The sequence below is a fragment of the Carcharhinus amblyrhynchos genome, chromosome 21 (assembly GCF_965287045.1).
Source record: "Carcharhinus amblyrhynchos chromosome 21, sCarAmb.v2.hapA, whole genome shotgun sequence".
In the NCBI taxonomy this organism is placed as follows: domain Eukaryota; kingdom Metazoa; phylum Chordata; class Chondrichthyes; order Carcharhiniformes; family Carcharhinidae; genus Carcharhinus; species Carcharhinus amblyrhynchos.
In genome coordinates this window covers 39,898,376-39,917,645 of record NC_137344.1, presented here as the reverse complement: position 1 = coordinate 39,917,645, position 19,270 = coordinate 39,898,376, and the positions used below count along the sequence as shown (strand labels likewise).

The following is a 19,270-nucleotide window of genomic DNA, read 5'->3' as shown; positions in this document are numbered from 1 at the left end:
TCATTTGTGCCTATTTTATAATGAGATACCGCGATGAGGAGGAATTTCTTCAGTCGTGATGAATCTGTGGAATTCATTGCCACAGAAGGCTGTGGAGCCAGCTCGTTGAGTATACTTTTAAGATAGGGAGAGGTTCTTGATAAGAAGATCAAAGTTTACGTGGAAAATGCTGGAGAAACTTATGAGCCGTATGAATGGTGGAGGTAACTCATTGGGCTAAATGGTCAAATTCTGCTCCTACGTTTTAAAGTTTATTTACTAGTGTCACAAATAGGCTTACGTTAACACTGAAAAGTAGTTACAGTGAAAATCCCTTGTATCTTATGGACATTTATTTTCCAGCAATTAGGACATAAGGAAAAGTTGTACCTGGATATCGTTAAGAATCCACGAGAATTGAAATCGGTGCATGTTGTGTAAGGGTATGACTGACTTGTATTCCAGTCCGTGTTCAAGACTTAATTCTTTGTGTTGGCTGTTCTTGCGTTTTGTGAGCATTAGGTGGCTCTCTAAAACCATGGTACTTTCTCACTTTTGTCTGACGCCTGTTTCGCGGGCTTTTATGGAACTTTATTTTTCTTTTCCAGTCGTGCATTTCTTTTGGCATTCTGTCGTACCAATGAGGTGAAAATGACCAGCAGAGCATTGAATGCTTTGCTGGTGAATGATGCATCCAGCACTGCTATGTTTACTCACCTGTGTGTCATCCCTTTGCAAATGCTGCAGCCACGTTTTACAAGCCCAAACTTTGCTCACTGTAACCTCTCCAGTCTGCAAAGCTCAGGATTAAGTCATTTCTGGATTTTGGGATGTTCTGAATTATAGAATGACATTAGAGTTGCTAACCACAAGTGTATGAACTGGGAAACATCAGCTTGTAAGGTATCGGAGCAGAATTAGGCCAGTTGGCTCATTGAGTCTGCTCCACCAATCGATCATGGCTGATATATTCCTTTTCTCCATTTTCCTGCCTTCTCCCAATAACCCTTCAACCCATTACCAATTAAAATATCTGTTCAACCCCTCAAATGTCCCAACATCCATCACGCTTTGGGGTAGCGAATTCCACAGATTCACAACCCTTTGGGAGAAGTAGTTTCTCCCCAACTGTCTTTTAAATTTGCTACCCCTTATCCTAAGTCTATAGCCTCTCATTCTGGAATGCCCCACGAGAGGAAGTATCCATTTCATGTCTACCTTATCCATACCTTTTGTCACCTCGTATACCTCAATTTGATCTCCCCTCAGTCTTCTCACTTCTAGACGGTATCGGCCTCAACTGTTCAATCTCTCTTCATATGACTGACCCCTCATCTCTGGAATCAATCTAGTGAACCTCCTCTGAACTCCAATGCGACTGCATCTTTCCTGAAAATAAGGGGATCATGGTAGATGTAAATGTTTACCTGAAGCATAAAACGTTACATGGCAATAATAAAATTCATTTTACTTTTCCAAACACTACCGTGTTTCTGCTCCCAAGGTACTGAAATGATGCTGCAAGTTGTTTGGATTTGTTGAAAAGGTCTCCGGACAGCTGCTGTTTCTGAACAATAAATTTCTGGAACGGTTGCAGTGTATATTATGATAAAAAGGCTTGTAACTTCCGAACTCCCCAACATCGGAATTGGGCGGGCTCTCCAGAAACGCACTGGGGAATCCTTCTTGGAAATTTCCAGCTGAGGTCTTACCCGACAATTGCCCAGAAGTGCTAATCCCTCTCTCGGACAATTGCGCTGGGCTGGGAACAATTCGACAAAGCAATTCAAATTGCTAACTTTGTAGAATTGTACAAATTTTACACCAATTGGCGTTCTGAAAAAAAAATTAGAAGAAATAAAAGAACTTGTAAGTTCAGCATAATTATTTTGTTTTACTGAACGCTGCGCAGGACGTCCCTGATTCCCATGGACACCCCTCCAATACCCCTTCCTGTTTCTTTTCCAGTCCCACTAAGCATCCTATTTCCATGGAATCACTCATCTTCCCCACCCACATGGAATTCCGCTCTCCCTTCCCCCCCTCCCCCCAAATTATAGAATGACATTAGACCTGACCCTCTCTGCCCCTGTAGCCCCCCCCCCTTGCTCTGATATACAGTTCTCTTTCCCCCCCCCCCCCCCAAAACAATCCCGCCATCATATCTGACTCCATCCCCACCGATGTCTGACTCCTCCTCATCCTCAATGCCCGAACCCCTACATCCCACTCACTTTCCTCAGAAACTTGCTATCTCCCTGGCCTGTTATACTCAATGGAGCAAGTGCTGTCAAAGGGTGGGTGGGGCGCGGGCGGCAGGCGAGAAGGGATCTCCTCCTTTTGCCCCGCTTCTTTTGCACTTTTCCACCGGTGGCGTGGATGTGTTTTTGACTCTTGTGTTTCACTCGGCCTGAGTCAGGAATGTCGTGAGGCAGATGTTTTAGAATTTCATAGAAATAGAAACCCTACAGTGCAGAAAGAAGCCATTTGGCCCATCCAGTCTGCACCGACCACATCCCCACCCAGGCCCTACCCCCATACCCCTACATTTTTACCCGTTAGTCCCTCTAACCTACGCATCCCAGGACACTAAGGGGCAATTTTAGCATGGCCAACCAACCTAACCCGCACATCTTTGGACTGTGGGAGGAAACCCATACAGACATGAGGAGAATGTGCAAACTCCACACAGTGACCTAAGCTGGGAATCGAACCCAGATCCCTGGAGCTGTGAAGCAGCAGTGCTAACCACTGTGCTATTATGCTGCCCAATTTAAGCACAGGTGAGTGGATATGAAGTTAAAATCTGCCACTGATTGCCGTACCGAGGAATTTACAGCCCTAGTGTATTTGTATTAGATTTTAAATGATAAATTCAAAAAGTCTGCAACACTTCAAAATAATTAGTCCCTAATTTAAAATGCGATTCCAGTCAATTAGATAGTGCTTGCATAGAAAGCACCAGGCACACACAATCTAGTCTTTCTTTTCATGAATATCAGTACCTTTACATTCACATAAATGAGCTACTGGAAAAAATGTCTGTTTTCCTAATCATTTAACTCCTTCGTCAACAAACACCCTACTCTAGTTTAAATGGCATTCAGATTTGGAGATGACTCTATTTTTGTTCAGCGCAATATTAATCCTGACTTCTGGCTGTCAGTACGAACACACAACCCCACGACCTGCGCGCTTTCTTTAGTGATTCCAACTGGCCTATTGATCATGTCTAACTTTTTCTGTTCCTCTTTCAGTTTCAACCATTTGCCTTATTTTGAAATCAAATCAGTTTATTTCCCTTGCTTCTCACTGATCTGTGCTTCAGATTTTCTGTTATAAAATAAATAGTTCAGCATGGCAAAGCAATCGCTATTGCTGGGAAAAAATCCCAAATTTCCCAGGTTCTCGAGGGAATATGTTGTGATGATACTTTGCCTTTAAGAAATGCGTTTTAATCATGTTCCTTTGCAAGCATTATATTAGTGCCGAGATGTCTGTAACCGGTGTCCTCTAATTGTTACTGAAGCAGTACAATTGATATCATGTTGATTTTAATCTGGGTTAATACAGTTGTTCTGTAGTTTTTAATAATCGTTTGGGATTGTTGAGTGAGACTTGATTGACAGTTTGTGTCATGTGGCCCAGGGGCAGCTATGTTTCAAAGGAAAGTCCAGCTTTTAGTTTTGCTTTTTAGTAGTCTGAAATGGTGAGCAGTAACAGTGCTTTCTCTCTACGTTTCTGGAGTTGTAGTTTCAGTTCAGTTGCTGTTAAGACCTGGTGGGAGAAGGCAGTGCGTTTCTATCTTGCTCTGGGTCTCTCTTGCTTGTGCGCACGAGAGTGAAATAAACACGCATTGCCTTCTCCCACCAGGTCCTAATAGCAACTTAACCAAAACTACGACTCCAACACTTTGGTTTCCTGTGCTTGCAAATATCACACAACCACACATTCACCATGAATATGCATTTGCCAGGGGATACAACCGTTAAATCAGCCAGGGTGTGCTGGTCCAGGCCAATTTGACCAGCCAAGCACCAACTTGTCCGAAATCTAAAAGGTGATGTTGAACAATTGCCTAAGCCCTTCAGGAATCTCCCTTTTAACTAAATGACTGAGGGGTAATGCTTAGACTCCATTCCTTTCCCTGATGACAATCTGAGATTAAACCAATTCAAAACCTTGATGACACATTTGATCCCAAGGTCAGCCTTTGACGTCATGCTCCCACCATCAGTAAGGCTGCCTATTTCCCTCTCCACAACATTTTGTTTGACTTTGCTCCTATCTCAGTTAATCCACTGCTGAAACTCTCAGCTGATCCCTAGTTCCTCTGGACTTGACTATTCCAACATGCTCCCGACTGCTCTCCCACGTTCTACCCTCCATAAACTAGAGGTCACCTGAAACTAAACTGCCTGTATCTTAAATTGCAGGAGGTCCCATTCCCCTCTGCTTGTTTAACTACCTGGGCTTCTGGTCAAGCAGTGATTCTATTTTAACATTTTTATCCTTGATTTTAAATTCCTCCGTGGTCTTGTAATGATCTATCTGTGAAATCTCTTCGCCCCACAAGGCCCCAAGATATCTGTGCTCCACTAATTCTGGCCTCATGTGCATTGCCATATGTAATTGTTCTACCAATGGTGGCTTTGCCAACAGCTGCTTGGACACTGAGCTCTGAATATCCACCACCCCCTCCAACTCCCCACCAGAAACCTTGCTCTGGATATTAGCTTGGATGCGAAATTTGATTTTGATTTTTACACACACGAAGAAGAGACTACTTGATTTGATGATGGACGAAGAAAGAAAGATGCACATTTCCTGACTGCACATATCCCAAAGCTATTTACAGCCAATCAACATTTTTGAAGTGTACTCATTGTTATAACGGGGGAAACTTGGTGGTCAATTTGCATGTGGCAATCTCCCACCTACTGCGGTGTAATAATGAGGAGAGAATCTTGTTTTTTTTTGTGAGGTTGATTGAGGGGTAAATACGATTCTGGACACAAGGTAGAAACCATCTGCTGGCCTTCATAGCGAGGGGGATTGAATATAAAAGTAGGGAGGTCTTGCTGCAGCTGTATAGGGCATTGGTGAGGCCGCAGCTGGAGTACTGTGTGCAGTTTTGGGCGCCGCACCTGCGCAAAGATATTTTGGCCTTGGAGGGAGTGCAGAGGAGGTTTACTAGGCTGATACCGGAGTTGAGAGGGCTGAGCTATGAGGAGAGGCTGAATAAACTGGGCTTGTACTCGTTAGAGTTTAGAAGAATGAGGGGAGATCTCATTGAGACGTATAAGATGATGAATGGGATGGATAGGATAGAGGTGGAAAGACTCTTCCCGCTCAAAAAAGACAGTAGGACTAGGGGGCACAGCCTCAAGATAAAAGGGGGGCGGTTTGCTCCTATTTCTTATGTTCTTATGTTCTCCTTTTGAATAGAGTCATAGAACACAGAGGCTATTTGACCCATTGTGTCTAATACTATGCCACCTTTTGCATCCAGCTGAGGGACAGACATTTGAGTTGATTTATTAATAGGCTTACATTAACACTGCAATGAAGTTACTGTGACAATCCACTAGTCACCACACTGTGGCACCTGTCTGGGTACATTGAGGGAGAATTTAGTATGGCTAATGTACCTAACCAGCATGTCTTTTGGACTGTGGGAGGAAACCCATGCAGACATGGGGAGAATGTGCAGACTCTGCAGGGGCAGTGACCCAAGCTGGGAATTGAACCCGGTTCCTGGCTCTGAGGCAGCAGTGCAAACTACTGTGCCAATGTGCTGAGACACACAGGTAGGGTCTCCCTTTATTGTCTCATCTGAAAGATAACATCTCCAACAATGTGGCACCCCCTGGAATATCAGCTTTGATTTTTGTGCTCAAGATCTGAAAAAGGACTTGACAAACTCAATCCTATGACTCAAAAGGTAAGTGGACTGAGCCACAGCAAACAAACTTGTAAATTGTTAGTTCTTCCTGTGGTGTGTTATTGAACACATATATTCACCAATTTATTTTGCGTAGCCAAGTAAGGAGGATAATTAACTGCTAAATCTATAAAGGATGGTTTCCTTAAAGTTACTTGGCTGTTTTTCAATCAATGTCTCTTGAGCTACGTGCCCAAAGAATGTGTAGATACTAGTTTAAGAAATTCATCCCCCCCCCCCCCCAATATGCTTTCTCTCACTCTGAAATCTCCATTTTTTTTAGGTATGAAGCAAAGCTCTATTTAGAATGGACTGAGACTGTTGCTGAGAAGTCTCAGTATAATCTCACTCAACCTCTCCTCAAACGGGATCCAGAAACAAAACTCATCTCCGTGAACTTTGATCCTCAGGTAATTTGTGTAGAGAGTGTCACTTGTGGCGGTTGGGTGCCATTGAGGAAGAGCGGTTATCTGCTGAGTATTTACCTATGCTCTGCTCCTCTTTCTTTATTTCTGGTGTGCTAGAATACTCGAGCAATTGTGTTGCGGTACAGGAAACGCTGATCAGAGGCAACAAGGTGCTGCAGTGCATTAATGTTCTGTTTTCATTCTTATTTTTTATGGGCTGTGGGTGTTGCTGGCTAGGCCAGTGTTTATTGCCCATCCCTAATTGTCCTTGTGAAGGTGGTGGTGATCCACCTTGGGTACATAAAAGTTAGGAGCAGTAAGTCATTCATCCCTTTGAGTCTGCTTTGTCATTCAATAAGATTGTGACCAATCTGTTTGTACCCCAACTCTACTTCGCCATCTACCTCTCTCTATAATTACTGATTCTCTTGTCTGTCAAAAATCTATTGAAGTCTGCCTTGAATAACTGCAATGACCCAGCGTCCACTGCTTTCTTGGGAAGAGAACTCCACATTACAAGAACCCTTTGAAAAGAAAAAAAAATTCTCCTCACCTCCATCTTAAACACCCTTCTTAAAAACTGTCTCCTGTTTCCAATCTCCCCCATCAAGTCCCCTCAAGATTTTGTATATTTTAATAAGATAGAATCCCTACAGTACAGAAGGAGGCCATTTGGCCCATCGAGCTTGTACCAACCACAATCCCACATAGGCCCTATTCCTGGAACAGCACACCTTTACCCTGCTCATCCCCAAACATAACTGGCTGTGCTAATTTGATCCTCAACCGAACCTGCACATCGTTGGACTGTGGGAGGAAACTGGAGCACCCAGAGACAACCCACACAGACACGGGGAGAACGTGCAAACACCACGCACAGTGACTGAGGCCGGAATTAAACCTGTGTCCCTAGCGCTGTAAGACGGCAGTGCTAACTACGCTGTGCTACCGTGCGGCCCATCTCTCGTTCTTCCAGCCTTGAATGGGTACAGGCCAAACTGAATTGCTCTTTGGTTCTGGGAGCTGAGCCTGAATCTAGAACAGACCAATATCCAGAAGTCTCTGCTATCTCTCTTGCATGAAACAAGTTTGGACAATTTCAACAAAATAAGCCAAATAAGGTGGATGCTGGAATCTGAAACGGGAACAGAGAATTCCGGAAAAGCTCAGCAAGTCCAGCAGCTTCAGTAGGAAGAGGAAACAGAGTTGACCGATGAAAAGTGAAACGGGCTCAATGCTAACTATTTCCTTCCCCTATGGATGCTGCTGGACCTGCTGAGCTTTTCCTGCATTCTCTGCACGATTTCAACCCAGTTCTGAATGAGTATAGACCCACATTGTCACACTACGTCAGCAATCTTACTTGTCAATGCCATAATGGGAATTTTATACAGTGGGGGGTATCCATCCGAGCTTTGAATTAAGGCAATTTTTTGGGGGAGGGTTCGGTGGGGGAGAGCAGAGAGGGAGCTGTACTCTCAACTGGACACAAGCTGTACTAAACTGTGACTACTTGTTATTATCAGCGGCCTAAGGTGGAAAGTATTTCAGTACTTATCAATGAATCTCTCAACATAATGCCTTGTTTCAAGGAAGGGAGGGATGCTATGCTGTGACGATTGATTATTGCGTAGTTTAGTTTTTGAGGTTGTGCTTTAGGTATGGATCCAATCTGACTTTGGGCAAGACTTCCTCTGGCAATGGAAGGATGAAAGTCAAAAAAAGCAGAACAGTTTGTTAAACAATTTACTTGTCTCACCTTGACTCCCCCTTAGTTTGCTGTGAAGTTTCTAGACACTCGAGGGATCTGTTTCATAGTCAGTGATCTTAGAGTGGTTAGCGCTGCTGCCTGTCAGCACTAGGGGCATGGGTTCAATTCTGGCCTCGGGTCACTGCCTGTGCGGAGTTTGCATGTTCTTCCCATGTCTGCTTGGGTTTCCGCTGGGTACTACAGTTTCTTCCCACACTCCGAAGATATGTGGGTTAGGTTGATTGGCCATGCTCAATTAACCCTAGTGTCAGGGGATTAGCAGGGTAAGTATGTGGGGTTACGGGAATAATGCCTGGTTGGGATTGTGGTCGGTGGAGACTCATTGGGCCAGAATGGCCTCCTTATGCACTGTAGGGATTCTGTGTTAACCTGACCTCCCAAAAACTACCTCCGTCTCAGTGCCGTGGACTCAGTTCTCCCTTTACTCATCTCTACTCTTGTCACATAGCTACAGGTCTAAGTAGCAGAACTGGTGGAATATCATGAAAAATATACGTCACAATGTTTGGAATGAATGCTCAAGAAAATAACGTGATACAAATGCAGAATAACTGGTAGCTGCAGAGACGCTCAGAGATTAAGATCTTTTGTCTGAATCTCTAGATTAGATCGCACCTTGGAAATTATTTTTATTAAAAAGATGTTTTCTTTACTTTGACCCCAGAAGTCTGACAACATTATTCATTTATCAGTCAAAGTGCGAGAGTGCCCTGGGTTCACCTTTTTGAAGCAGTGAGCTGAATTTACGAGTCACAGCTAATGTATAGGTCATGTTTTATTAAATTAGAGAGGCGCAGAGTCATGATTAAACACTACACCCTACTCTCAATTCATTTTTCATTTGTTTGAAACCTCGGACCCTAGGCAGGATTTTATGGAGCGAGATGGGAAATTCCTGCCCAAGTTTTCCATCGTCTGCCCCTCGCCAACTGCGGATCCGTGGTGGGTGAGACGGTAGAATTCTGGCATGTCTCATTTTTGCCCTGTGCACATGTCTTCTTGCCTTTCCTTCCTTTCTTCCCCCATCTCTTCGTAGAATCTATGGCACAGGGACAGGCCCTTCGGCCCAAACTAGTTTGTGCCAACCAAAAATCCCATTGAAACTAACCCCATCTGCCTTCATTTGGTCCATATCCCTCTACATCTTTCCCATTCATGTATCTGTCCAAATGCCTTTTAAATGTTGTCAATGTCCCTGCTTCAACCACTTCCTCCGGCAGCTCATTCCACATTCGTAGCACCCTCTTTGTAAATGGTTGCTCCTCAGGTTCCCAATGAGTCTTTCTCCTCTTAATTTAAACCTATTCCCCTACTCTGGGAAAAAGACTGAGTGCGTTCACCCTATCCATGCCTCTCGTGATCTTGTACGCCTCTATAAGATCACCCTTCAATGTCCTACGCTCCGAAGAAAAATGTCCTAGACTGCCCAATATCCCCCTATAACTCAGCCCCTTGAGTCCTGGTAACATCCTTGTAAAATCTTCCTTTCTAAGATCTTTCATTCACTCTTTCTTTCCCTTTACTTCTCACTCTGTACCCACCTTCTCATGCTTCTTACTTTCCTTTTTGAATCTCTCTTTGATTCATGAGTTGAATGGAGGACATAAATATGATTATAAGAGGTCTCAGCAAGTGTGGCCATTTGGCCCATTCAGCCTGCTCCACCATTCAATAAGATCACGACAGATCTGATTGTGACCATCATGTGAATTAGGTCCCCCGTAACCGTTGACATCCTTATCAATCAAAAATCTATCTAACTCAGTCTTGAATATATTCAATGATCCAGCCCCCACTGCTATCTGTGGAAGAGAATTCCGAGGACCAATGATTCCTCCGAGGGGAAAAAATATCTCATCTCCCTCTTAAACAAGAGACCTCTTAGCCTTAAACTCCTAGATTCCCCCACAAGAGGAATTGTCCTTTCAGCATCTTTTATCTACTTTTTCAGGACACTAAGGAAATTTGGCATGTCGACTAAGATTGTGTCAGATATTTATAGATGCACCATAGAAGACATCCTTTCTGGATGTAACACAGCTTGGTATTGCTCCTGCTCTGACAAAGACTGCAAGAAACTACAAAGGGTTGGGAATATAGCCAGTCCATCACACAAACTGACCTCCCATCCACTGACTCCATCTATAATTCCCGCTACCTTGGGAACGCAGTAGCACGCCCAGGATATTCTCCCTTCTACCTCATTCTGTCAGAAAAAAGATACAGAAGTCTGAGGTCACGTACCAACTGACCCAAGAACAGCTTCTTCCCTGCTGCCATTAGACTTTTGAATGGCTCTATCATACGTTAAGCCAATCTTCCTCCTCACCTCATCTGTGACTGCAATATTATGTTTTGCACCCTATCCTTTCCTTCTCCGCTGTATGTACTCCATGAATGGTATGTTTAGTCTGTAAAGCCTGCAAGAAACGATAAGTTTCACTGTATCCCAATACACGCAACAATAATAAATCAAATCAAAATCAAAAATTACAATGAAAATCCCCGAGTCGCCACACTCCGGTGCCTGTTTGGGTACACTGAGGGAAAATTTAGTGAGGCCAATGTACACAACCAGCGTGTCTTTCAGACTGTGGGATAGACACGGGGAGAATGTGCAGACTCCGCACAGACAGTGACATAGACTCCGCAAGCCAGGAATCAAGCTCGGGTCCCTGGCACCATGAGCCAACAGTGCTAACCAATGTGCCACTGTGCCACCCTCGGGTTTCAATGTTTCGGGAGAGTCGATGAGTTGGTAGCACCATCATAGGTACAAAGAAACACAGCAGCAGCGTCCATCAACTGGCCCGCGTCTGACCCTCTGTAATATCTGACTAACTGATGGCTCCTGTACAATGCGGCAGATAATTGAGGAGGTGTGAGGTGTATTTAATAGAAATTACCCAACAAAGAAAAACTCCAGAAGGAGAAGCTCATCTGCTGATGGGATTGTGGGAATTAATAAAAAATGCATTAGACAATTGTATTGCCAGCTGTCTTAGTAGGAATGCAGCAAGCATACATAGCTTCTAGCCCTATAACATCCTCCTGCAGCTGGACACTGATCAGGAATCCTTCATACTGCAGCGTCCAGAGTTAGCAAAGAGCATTGTGCTGGAGACTAAGAGTCACAAGCCACCTCGCTCTGCCTTTTCCAAGATTGCTCACCATGCTGTTCAGTTTTAGTTGTAAATTCCTGTGCTGTGCCAACAGATGTTGTATGGGCAGCACGGTGGCGCAGTAGTTGGCACTGATGCTCCAGGGGACCCAGGTTCAATTCCAGCCATGGGTAACTATCTTTGTGGAGTTTGCACATCCTCCCCTGTCTGCATGGGTTTCCTTTGTGTGTTCCGGTTTCCTTCCGCAGTCTAAAGATGTGCGGGTTAGGTTGGTTGGACATGCTAAATTAGCCCCTAGTGTCAGGGGACTAGCAGTTCAATATGTGAGGTTACAGGGATAGGGCATGAGTGGGATTGTAATAGGTGCAGGCTTGATAGGCCGAATGGTCTCCTTCTGAGCTGTATGGATTCTCTCAGCCCTTGTGTTTGGGGTGGGGGCTGACTGCTATTTATTCCTGTGCCCACCTCACATAATGGTACTGGACTGAAGGATTTGCCAAGGGGAAACTTTCCAGATAACACCAAAAGGATCTGACGTTCTGGGTGACTAACATTTCAATTCTCATCTCCCTCCATATCAGAAGAAACCTGATGCATAATTATCCCTTTGCACTTCCCAGCAAAGGGATAGCAGAGACTGAGAAATCTCACTCCTGAATTCGTGGGTGTAAACCTAAGTTCTACTGTAACATAGGCCATCCTCTTGGATACTGATTCAGTTCCAGGTGGTTCTTTTGAGTGCTGCATTGGCAGTGTGGGACAACTCTTTCTTTGTCTATAATGTATAATAACTGTCACTCAAGAGGACTTGTGATTTATTATACAACCGCAGCAATCAGCAGGGAATTATAGAATCATTGAATAGAAACCCCAGCAGGAGGGCATTCAGCCCATCGAGCCTGCGCTGAAAACAATCCCACCCAGGCCCTATCCCCATAACCCCACGTTATTTACTCTGCTGGTCCATCTGACACTCAGGGGCAATTTAGCATGGACAATCCACCTAACCTGGAGAAAACCCATGCAGACACAGGGTGCAAACTATCATCCAAAGCTGGAATTGAGCCTGTGTCCCTGGCACTGAGGCAGTCATGCTAATGACTGTGCCACCATGCCATCCATTATGACCAGTGTTATTTTCCTTGCATTTTAGAGCCAGAAGCCATACCAGACTAACATGAAATTTGTATGATAATTCCATTGATTTAAAACTATCTGTCCTTCTATTTCAAACTGCATTCTCCAGCTGAGAGAGAAAAAAAATCAATGAATGTTTGCCAATCATGCTCAATATCTTTCTCTTCCACCTTGGTTACTCTGCAATTCACAGCTGGTTTCAGTCTTGCGTGAGGTCAAATACCTGGAGACACGTCATACCGAAAAGATTCCTGATACAGCTGCTGAAATCTACGCCATGAAAGAATCCTATCGACAGTATGTAGCCACCCTGGAGCTGACCACAAATTGGTACAACAAGGTTCTAAAATCTGTCCTGGGGGTGGAATTTCCTCTTATCGACGCACAGATACAACGGATTGATGCTAAATTAAAGCAGGCAGAGGAGTCACTGAACTGGAAGAATGAAGGTAATTAAAAATGATAATTTTGCACTGAGCTTAAAACGTAGAGTGGATGTCATGAGAACGTCACAGTTGTGAACGAACCATAAACCGCTAATGGTAAATTCTTGTGCTGTGTGCTGACAGATGTTGTACGGTCAGCACTGCTGCCTCAAAATGCCAGAGAACCAGGTTCAATCCTGGCCTCGGCTCACTGTCTGTATGGAGTTTGCATGTTCCCTCTGTGTCTGCGTGGGTTTCCTCTCACAGTCCAAAAGTTGTGCGGGTTGGGTTGATTGGCCATGCTAAAATTGACCCTAATGTCAGGGGGATTAGCAGGGTAAATGCGTGGGGTTATGGAAATAGGGCCTCGGTGGAATTGTGATTGGTACAGACTCGATAGGTCGAATGGCCACCTTCTTCTGTACTGTAGGGATTCTATGATTTGCCAAATCAAATGTTCTGTTGAAATTTCAAATCCCATGTCCTTTGAGAGGATAACCACTTATTGCTGTTGGGGAAGAAAGGGGAGGCTTTTCAAAGAAGACTTTAACTTCTGTCAGGAAAGAGAATTTCTAGGCCTGCCTGATCAATCAATATAGAAAGCCAAGCCCCTCGGAGTTTCCAGGGTTGGTATGACGGGCAGCTGTTCAGAGAAACACGAATAAATTCATGTCTCCCTCGCACGGTTTCTCACCCCCTGCGAGGGCCCCCAACCGCAAGGTTTCTGCTGCTCCGTTGAAAAGTTGATCACCCCGCATTCCTTCCGAGAGCTTGCCGCCCCCTTTTTGAAACCTCGAGCGAAGCTGTTTAATTCAGTCAGAGTACTGAGAAAGCGTTCCCTTAAGATTAACAACCACTTAAGTGAAATTGATCAGAAACTCACCAGAGCTTGACTGTAGAGTGTTAAGACACAAGAATGAATTAGAACAACAGGTTAAAAAAAAACCCCTCGTGGTGTGAAATTGTAATTAGCAAGCGAAGAGAAGAAAATCTAGATGAATTGATGCTGATCACTGAATAGACCTATTAAATAATGGTGTGTTGGGGCCTCAATCTGCTCTTCAGTAAAACTAGAGGGTGTAGGTTTAAGATGAGAGGGGAGAGGTACAAAAGTGTCCAGAGAGGCAGTTTTTTCACACAGGGTGGTGAGTGTGTAGAACAAGCTGCCAGAAGTAGTAGTAGAGGCGGGAACAATTTTATCTTTTAAAAAACATTTAGGTAGTTACATGGGTACGATGGGTATAGAGGGATATTGGCCAAATGTGGGCAATTGGGATTAGCCTAGAGGTTTTTAAAAAAAAGTGGCATGGACAAGTTGGGCAGAAGGGCCTGTTTCTATGCTGTAAACTTCTATGACTCTCTGACATTCTTGTTTAATATTTTCTTAGGAATCTGGGTATATATCCAAGTGGTACGCGATATGGTTCAAGATTTGGAGTGCCGAGTACAGAAAGCAAAAGACAATGTGGCTGCAATACAGACTATTATGAAGACTTGGGTGTCTCCTGTATTTGAGAGGAAGGAGGGAAAAAAGGATGCTCTCCTGAATTTGGATGAGAAGAATGAAAGGCTTGAGAAACGCTACAGTTTTATTCAACAAGCGGGTCAAAAAATCCACTTGTTGGTGCAGGTATGGCAAGATCAGAACTCCAAACAATGAGGGAAAATTCAATGGAATGAGAAGCTTACCAACCAAGCCTCGAGACTGTTTTGTCTTAGTTTTGACGCTGCGAATATTTTCAATAGCTCCCTCAACACCATTCTTTACAAAATACCTAACTGCAATGTCAAGCAAATGCCTACATGGTGGCAAATAAATGTCACTGGGAGACGATGGCCTAGTGATATTATCACTAGACTATTAATCCAGAAACTCAGCTAATGTTCTGAGGACCGAGTTCAAATCCTGCCACAGCAGGTGGTGGAATTTGAATTCAATAAAAAATACCTGGAATTAAGAATCTAATGATGACCATGAAACCGTTGTCAATTGTTGGAAAAACCCATCTGGTTCACTAATGCCCCTTTTAGGGAAGAAGTGAGGATCTTGGCAAAGTGAGTGGTAGGAAGATGAGGAAAGAGGAGAACCCAGAGAAAAGGTGGTGGAGATAAACAAGGGCAAATGATATCGGAGTGTGACAGCTACCAGCATTGGCGAGGTGATGGCTGAGTCATGTTATCACTAGACTATTAATCCAAAAACTCAGCTAATGTTCTTGGACAGGTTCGATTCCCACCATGGTATGTGGTGGAATTTGAATTCAATAAAAAAAATCTGGAACTAAGAATCTACTGATGAACATGAAACCATTGATTGTCGAAAAACCCCATCTGGTTCACTGATGTCCTTTAGGGAAGGAAATCTGCCATCCTTAACTGGTCTGGCCTACATGTGACTCCAGAACCGCAATACTGTGGTTGACTCTCAACTGCCCTTGGGCAAGCAGGGATAACCAATAAATGGTGGCCAGCCAGTGTTGCCCATGTGCCATGGATGAATAAAAAATAATTCTCATTCAGTTGCTAAATGTGTGCTCACTCTCTCTCTCTCTCTCTAAAGACACATCCCACCTATGTCCCGAGAACTGTGAAAATTGGTTACAGCAGTAGCGAGGCTACAACCCTCGTGTGTCCAGCTTTACCAGTTATGCCCACACCTTAAAAGAAAATTGAAGAATCCTAGCCTCAAAAGCCAAATTTGCCAAATGTGTCCTCTTCCTCAAATTGGCTGACTGAGATGTCATCCAAGCGCCCTGACTTACTGATTCCAAAACCTTCAGGCGTGATGCCCCATCCCAAAGGTGCCTAAAATGAAACTGATCAACTAAACAGACGCTGAAATGTTCCAAGAAAAGCTTTCAGAATGAGCATCAAGTTGTTGCTACAAATCGGACTGTGAAATACTCTTTAAATCCTTTTTCCTCCACGGTCATGGGCTTCCATTTTGTGGAAATGTAGATGATCATACTCGATATCACTAAACATAGGGGGATTCTGTGGAAATCTAAATTATACCACTGGGTCTAATTTTCAGAGAATTAACTGCAAGCTGATCATCATTCCCAATGCCAGCACAAACCCTGTCTAAAAATTTGAAAGGGAGCTAAAATGGGAAGAAATCTTGCATGGAATTTTGCAATGCAGAAACTAATCACTTGACCCGGTGTTGGTATTTAGGCAACACTTGAGGTTTCCTCTCTCATTACTTTATCTCAGCTGATGAACATATCCTTCTGGTTCTTCGTCCCTCATGCGCTTATCTGACGTCCCCTTAGATGCACCTATTTTCTTCAGTCTCTCTGTGTCATGCTAAATTTCACACTCTCACCATCTGACACAATGGATCTCTGCCCATTTTTCATGCTCACTTTATGCCCATTAATAATCTAATGATAATTATCGTTGCCTGAGACAGTTGATTTGCTTTTGTTATATTTGGGCATTCAGGAATTACACAGTTCAACAGGTAATTAAGAATCATAGTCACATAAGAACATTGGAAGAGGAGTAGGCCATTCAGCCCCTCAAGCCCGCTCCGCCATTCAATAAAATCGTGGCTGATCTGTGGCCTAACTCCACGTACCCCTTCTGGGCCAATACTCCTCGATACCAATGCTCAATAAAGATTTGTCTATTCAGATTTAAACCCAACAATTGAACCAGCATCCATTGCCATTTGAGGAAGAGATTTCCAAACCTCTGCGTGTAGAAGTGTTTGCTAGCATTTCTCCTGAACAGCCTGGCCCCAATTTTTAGATTATGGCCCAGGTTCTAGAAACATATTCCACTGAGGAGTCTCGATTACATTTGTTACAGGATGGTCCATTGCTACAGGATTAGACTGACTGCTGACCTAATCCTGCTGGAACCTGATGCAGGTCCCTGGGTGGGATTGTTTAAGTGTGCAGTGACAGCTCGTGTTGGGAAATCAGCCAGTAGGAGTGAGGAGGAGGCCTGGGTTTATTCAAAGGAGTGAAATGTGCCCCAGTCAAGTTTAATACTGGCACTGGACTCAGCTGATACTAAAGAGAAAGGAGGTTCAAGACAGATGAGAGAGAAGCCCTGCAGAGTCTGAGAGCTGAAATGCCTCAGAAACCCGCAGGAATGTCAGCCTCTAGTTTCTACTTGAGTGAATTGTTCTGTACAGTGGGCAGATGTACTCAGCATAGCCACATTATGTTCAGTAATAACATGGGATTCTGAAATTGATTCAACAACATACTTGTCTTGTTTGCTACATCATTGTTGAAAGATGGATTTTAGAGTACTTCAAAATGTGGTAACCGATATATACCACCATTAAACACACTACATTTGGCTTATTATTTAAAACTGTGCTTTTATATTTTATAATTTAACAGGAAAATCTGAGTCTATTCCAAGCAGATGAAACTTCGAGTGTCTGGAAGGCATACGTTGACTACGTTGATGAAATGATCATTGATGGTTTCTTCAATGCTATTGAATGCTCTCTGAATTACTTTGTGGAAAATATAGGTGAGAGTGACCCATTTAACTAAAAACACCCATTTTAGTTGCTGATGCTTCATGGCTGCAGAGCAAATAATGGTCAATAATTTTAGTTTTTCGCAGCATTGCTTTCCTCTTCGTATTTGCTGATTTCTTTTTTTTTGCTCTTTTCAACAACTTGGGACAATTTGCAACTCGCAGACTATATCCCTCCCTTGTCACAAAATGCTGCCTTATTTCCACGTTAATAACAGTGCGCACTTTAAACTTGTGGTTAGTTTTAGCAACAAAAATAAAACTTCCTCGCTACTGTTTCTAGTTGAAAGATGTTTCCATGAGAGTTAGCATTTCTTCTGATATATCTCACCCTGCAAGCCACCTTTCACAGAGAACAGTGGTCCTCCCACCACTGGTACCCGGTGAAGCCATGATTATGTCTAACAGATTACGGTGAACTCACTTAGCACAATGCTAAGATTTTCTGAACTGCAAATCTACCAGCTCGCTCTTCTGTTGCCCCATGTAACCTTATCTGGATTTTGCTGTCCTTGATTCAATCATGTTATTTTTACATTTTTGTTGAGGAGTTCAGTTGCAGTACATTCAATCACTGGTATTAATATATTAGTTTTTGTACTACTTGGATTTGGTGGGGCTACAACATCTACTTACCAAGCTGCCACGGTAGCTTTGTGATCCAACAGTGTGCATCGGGGTCCCTCAATTCAAAATGAGCTTAAATCCGCTGAGCTGGCTGCATGTCCACTACTCCCCAGTTACTCTATCATCTGTGGAAAAGGCTGTGTGTTCAGATACATGTCCACGACAGCACATGAAGAGAGAATAAACTCCAGATATTCTTTTGGGCTCGTTGGTAAAGCATGCCCAAACTAGCAACATTTATCTATTCAGTTATATTGCAAAATCCTTCCATTGCTAAGGGACAGAATTAAACTACAACCAGGTTACTCCATAAATGGACAGAATTCACTAACCTTTGATGGGACAGAATCAAACTTTGCACCAGTCCTTGGATCACTTTGTTTTTGGAAATAATTTTTCAGTTAACCCAAATGCAAAACTGAAGTTTGACAAATTGGGTATCAAAACTTATCTCTTTCTGGAATCTCGCCTGGAATAATCAGAGCCCATTTTACTTCCTTAGTTCACAATATGTGGCAAATTGTTTTGCAGAATACACTTTTTAAAGAAATTTTATCATGGCCAATCTACCTAACCTGTCCAAAGATATGCAGGTTAGATAGATTGACCATGGTAAATGTGTGGGGTTACAGGGATAGGACAGAGGAGAGGACCTGGGTAAAATGTTCTGTCAGAGAGTTGGCGCAGACTCAATTGGTTAAATGGCCTCTTCTGTGCTGTAGGTGTTCTATGATTGTTTTCTTAGGACAGCTAACTACATTGAGTGCTCCATTGAGCGTGAAAGATGTTTCCCCAAAATCTCTGCAGCATTTGCAAACTCCTGTCTACATGTGGGGAAAATGCTAGGTTTCATACTGTGGATACACCCATTTTAATCTATAGAGGAAACACAACCTCAATATTCAAAGCTTTTTTTAGACTCTTTCAGGTTAACGCAAGAACCGTTTAATTATGGATATTTCAGCATCCTTGCTCCTACTTGTGATTTTACTGTTGTCTTTTCCGGTTAAAGATCAGAGGGCATACATTTTAGAACAAAACCTGTTACTAAGAAGTTAAGAGAAGGTCAAATGTGATGAGTTTTTCTGAATGTATAGTGTTGTTAAGTAATTTTATTTCTGCATAGAATTGAAGTGCCAAATAATAAAAGCCATGCTGGATTGTGGGCAGACATCTGCACCAGCGCTTTGCTTATTCTGGTAATGAATTGATGTAATTGGGACAACAGAACATATGGGATGACTTTCTCTCTATGAAGGAGTGAGGTTACGTTTGAACATTTACAAATGAAACATTTGAAGAGTCTGCTTCGTGTTGCTCATCAGCTGTCAGGTTCCAGTGGAAATTCGCAC

The 19,270-nt window shown here is 43.3% G+C and overlaps 1 protein-coding gene across 1 annotated transcript in view; it reads left to right on the top strand.

The window, feature by feature from the left end:
* Positions 1-19,270, top strand: part of dnah9 (dynein, axonemal, heavy chain 9) — a 521,732-nt gene that overhangs the window by 53,244 nt on the left and 449,218 nt on the right. The window contains exons 12-15 of the mRNA XM_080209043.1: positions 6,207-6,333; positions 12,554-12,809; positions 14,174-14,415; positions 17,147-17,282. Coding sequence (XP_080065169.1) covers positions 6,207-6,333; positions 12,554-12,809; positions 14,174-14,415; positions 17,147-17,282 — 761 coding nt within the window. The remainder of the gene's footprint in view (positions 1-6,206; positions 6,334-12,553; positions 12,810-14,173; positions 14,416-17,146; positions 17,283-19,270) is intronic.